Here is a 4,549-nt window from a genome sequence, read left to right as displayed (position 1 = left end):
GATAGTGTTTGTCTAAAAAGACTGTAGACTTTCTTATGGTTCCAGAGAAGTCTTGGGTCCTAGTCCTGAACTTTGCTTAGTTCTAGGTTTCTCGCTTCCTTTTCAGAACCTGAAGACCAAGGGGCGTGCAGCTTCGCGGTGTGATGCCAACGCCCACCTCAGCGTGCTCTCCAAGCAAAGCCCCTTCACATCCCTGGTTCTGGGGATTTTGCTTTATCCTCCCACCCCACCCCCAGATCTCCAATTTGGATGGAAGACTTTTTACTGATAACATGCCATCTACGCATAAAAGCTGTGTGTGTGTGGTGGGGGGGAATAAAGACAGGGATCTCAGGTATTCAAAGTGACTCCTTCCCACTGGAGGTTAAACTGAAAATGGTTTAAGAAACAAAAATGTTTAATAAATAAGAATATTTTATTAAATTAATGCAATACAATGACAATTAGATGCAAAATAAAATTTACATGTAGGGCGACCCACAACACAAAGGAATAAAGTGCCGTTACAATCCAACGCCGTGAGACGGTGTTAAGATTTCAAATAAAGTGAGTAAGTGGAGTCTCGCTCGACTACATTATTTTCTTAAACTTCATACAAACAGAACATTGAACGTGAACGGGTAACAGAAGGGTTCCCTTGGGGGTTCTGATTTATCAGTCTTAGCTCTGAGACAGAATTTCACTATGTTGCCCTGGCTAGCTTGGACTCTATGTAGACCAGGCTGGCCTCAACTCACAGAGATCTGCCTGCCTCTCCTCCCGAAGGCTGGGATTAGAGACTTGTATGCACCACCGTACCTGGTCTGTTTCTTCAGCCCTGACGTGGGACCAGACAAAGAGGACTGAAAGAAAGCTCTGGGCTCTTTCTCCCCTCCTCCCTCAAGAAAACCTTATCTTTGAGGCCCCTGTGGCGTGGCAATGAGAGGCAGTGACCTTCAAGGGTTCAGGCAGAGCTAAGGGGCTTTTCCTGGTACAAGGGCAGGTCCAGGGCAACCAGCAGGAGGAGCAAAGCTGGGGTTTCCAGGGAGAACCTGTGATAAGCAAGCAGAGCATCTGTGTTTGAGAAAAGAAGCAGAGGGAAAACAGCAGTGCCAGCACTGCGCCAGATCTGCATCTCGCTGAGTGACAGAGAAGGCTACCGACTCCTCTGTGTGCTGAGTGAAGGAGAAGGCTACCGACTCCTCGGTGTTGGGTTGACTCAGTGCACCCTGGGGACTCATGGTCTCCCTTTGAGCAGACACAAAATAAACCAAACACAAACTCAGTCAGCGAGTAAGTGCTCTACAAATGGTATTTTACAGGTAGGGACCACAGACACAGTGCCTGGCCTAGGCACTATGAGAGACATCTGTAGGAATGGGAAGGAAAACCCTAGAAAGGAGGCAGTTCCCTTCTTGGGTCTTTAAATAGGCTCCAGCAGCTGCATAAGGATCAGTACATTAAATAAAAAGGGTAAATATGCAAATACACAGTGAGCTACTATTTAGGAATTAAAAAAATATAGGTACTTTAACATATATTTCTACTTATTAATCATCTTTGGGAAAATATATGTGCAAAAAGCAACACCAGTTGCTTCTGGGAAGGGGCTAGCAAGGCTAGGGTGATGGAATAGAGTTTTATTTTGTCTTTGGGACCATTCTGAGTCAGCACCCTGTTGACATGTATTTGGATTGCATGTGTGTTCATGTGCATGTGTGTGTGCATGTGTGTGTGCATGTGCGGTGTATGTGTGTGTGCACATGTGTGTGTGGTGTGTGCGCATGTGTGCGCACGTGTGTGTGCATGTGTGCACACGTGTGTGTGCATGTGTGGTGTATGTGTGTATGCAGGCATCATTTCTCAGGCACTGTCTACATCATCTTTTGAGGTATCAGCTCTCAGAAGCCTGGCGCTTACCAAGCAGGCTAGATTGGCTAGCCAATGAGAGTTAGGGATCTGCCTATCTCTGCCTCCCTGGTGCTGGGATCAAACGCATGCAGATATACCCAGCTGTTTTTGTATGTGGGTTTTGGGGAACAAACTTAGGGTTTTATACCTCATGAGGAAAGTGTTTTACAGCTGAGCTATCTCGCCAACCCTCAATATCATTTAGATAGAAAAATAAAAAGGAACTTTAAAGCAATGCTAGATATTACAAAGAGGATGTGAGATTGTATGAAGAAGGTAACAAGTAAGACGTAAATCCAATGCTAGACAATGAACTCAAGAGTTACTTCCAGAGTCTTTTAAATTTAGACTCCTTGTTAATGAACATTGCTTTGAGTATTGAACTTAAGCTTATGCATACACATATCCAACCAGTACCCTGGCTTGCATCTCTATGCTCAGGGCCAGCATGGTACACAAGGCTGTGTGAAATCAATGCTACTTAGGCAGTTTTTAAATTCATTTCTTAGCTACAAACTGAATCCTGAAAGGACAGTGGCTGAAGGACAGAAATCTGATAGCTGTTATTCTGTAGGCAAATCACTTAATTGCTCAGCTTCTTGGACTATGAAGTGAGTATAATAGAGGTTACCCTGAGGGTTGTTGCTATGGAGATGAAATGAGATTGTCACAGGTAGTATCAGACACTTGTAAAACTGACACTTCAACGGAACAATTACTACCACAGAGCCTCAAGGACTGAGAATAAAGATTATTCAAGTCAAATAGCAAGAGCCCTGATGAACCAAGCATATGTTCTCCATGTGTCCCGCTTATACCAGTAATCACAGAGGACACCGAGCACCTCACACGTGCACATGCGTTTCTGCCTGTGGACAAGATGGTAAGCAGCAGTAGAGTTTGGCGACTGTATGTTAGCATCTATTATGTCTTTAGAACGCATCAGGCACAACCACACTCCCACAACAAGCATACACAAACTCAAAATAAATAGGAACACTCACACTTCCACACTTGTGACTCTCCGCCGCCCATCCAGGCACGGAGAGGAAGGAAAGGGCACTTCTGCAAGGGCCAGATGTTGAGCCAGGGGTTCTCAGCCCACTTTCCCAAGATGATTAACGGGTAACTTGCTTGTTGGTGTCTCCTGCAAAAATGTCCTTTATCCCAGGCTCGCCTTTTTTTCTCTCTTCTCTTGTCTTCCCAGGTTCCATTTCGAGTCCTTGGACCCACATCCCAAGGGCCCCTCATTCACAGACCACAGACTGCCAATCCCGCCTCGAAGATCAGAGGTTTCCGTGCTGCTTACGTCTCCTCGAACTGTGTATCTGGAGAGGGACAATAGTAAAGTAATCTCACAGGGGCAGGGAGTGTGCGGGGAAATGCATGAAAACATGCAAGACAAACAAGTTGGATTCTGCTAGATCATATGATATTGTTGCAATAAGACAGAGATAAATTTGGCAACACTTGCATGCTGACGGATGACTAAACACCCTTGTTTGTCTGGGACTGTCCTGGTTTTAAAAATGGAAAACTTGCTGGACTGAGAAACCCTCAAGCTGAGCAAGCTAGGCTGGTTCCTCAGGTAACTCAGCAGCATAAACGGTAGTGCACACACGGGAACCTGCTCCGGTCTGCTCAAGTTCACGAGCCAGCTTTAATCCTGCCTGGGCTCAGTGGTACCCTTGGGTTCTAACCACAGTACAGTGAATTAGAAAACTTGATAGAGCTTATTTAAAAATTTAGGGCAGTGAGGGTTTTCTACTCCTAGAAACATGGACATTAGCAGCAGAATGAAGCGGAGGCCATAGGACGGGAATGAAAGTGCATGGTGTTCCTGCCACCTTATTTTATATTCTCATATTTATAAGAGTGCTTGAGGGCAGGTGATGAATTGAAATCCATATCCCACACATGAACGAGTTAACAGCTGACCACACAGCAGAACCATTTGTTTAGTTACACATTCATCTGACTCAGCACTCTCTCTGGTTGCAGGGCTACCAAGGTATTAGCAGCTTAGACAAAAGCGCACCCTCCCCTCCTGCTCCCAACTCTTTGCAGCCCTGGGCTGAGTTTTACTATGTAGGACCATCCCAGAATTTCCTCAGTTGTGGGAGTTGTGAGGCACAGGAGTCCTGTGTCTTCACAAACAGGCTCCTTTGGAAGGAGGGGAGGTCACGACTAGTCGATTTCTCTTGTTAGGATAGCCTTTTCTTCTTCCTGTTTATGTTGTTTGCTGTGTGGGTCAGGAGGCTTGCAACTCACTCTCCTCCTGCCTCAGCCGACAGAGCTCTGGAACCGCAGCCCTGCAGGACCAAACTGCACTGCCCTTCCGTTTACCCTTCCCTTCTGTCACACTTACCATTTTGGTTTTTTGACTTTGTGTCTTCGAAGTCACATTTCTCCACATCTAGAGTTTTCACTGAATGAGAAAAAAATCGATCTTAATTCCGTAGAGCACAAAACTACGACCCGACCCACAGTGACTCAAGTTTCAACTCAATCTTAATCACCGGACTTTTAGTCCACAAGCTTCCTTATTCCAGGTACAAAACCCCAAAGCTAATTATTCAACAACTTAGGACACATACTTCCTCTCTCTCTCTCTCTCTCTCTCTCTCTCTCTCTCTCTCTCTCTCTCTCTCTCTCTCTC

General features: G+C 45.5%; 1 protein-coding gene and 1 long non-coding RNA gene across 2 annotated transcripts in view; one reads left to right on the top strand and one right to left on the bottom strand.

The window, feature by feature from the left end:
- Positions 1-3,145: 3,145 nt before the first annotated feature.
- Cd274 (CD274 molecule) overlaps positions 3,146-4,549 on the bottom strand; it is a 16,888-nt gene continuing 15,484 nt past the window's right edge. Inside the window, exons 6-7 of the mRNA XM_005352117.3 lie at positions 4,259-4,318; positions 3,146-3,218 (exon numbers count right to left, since the gene is read on the bottom strand). Of these exons, the coding sequence (XP_005352174.1) occupies positions 3,196-3,218; positions 4,259-4,318 (83 nt within the window). The 3' untranslated portion in view covers positions 3,146-3,195. The remainder of the gene's footprint in view (positions 3,219-4,258; positions 4,319-4,549) is intronic.
- Positions 3,169-4,549, top strand: part of LOC113456509 — a 6,361-nt gene continuing 4,980 nt past the window's right edge. The window contains exon 1 of the long non-coding RNA XR_003377263.1: positions 3,169-3,239. This is a non-coding gene — a long non-coding RNA (uncharacterized LOC113456509). The remainder of the gene's footprint in view (positions 3,240-4,549) is intronic.

This window comes from Microtus ochrogaster, chromosome 8 (assembly GCF_000317375.1).
Source record: "Microtus ochrogaster isolate Prairie Vole_2 chromosome 8, MicOch1.0, whole genome shotgun sequence".
NCBI classification, from domain to species: domain Eukaryota; kingdom Metazoa; phylum Chordata; class Mammalia; order Rodentia; family Cricetidae; genus Microtus; species Microtus ochrogaster.
The sequence above is the reverse complement of the archived record's forward strand: the minus strand, read 5'-3'. Positions and strand labels throughout refer to the sequence as shown.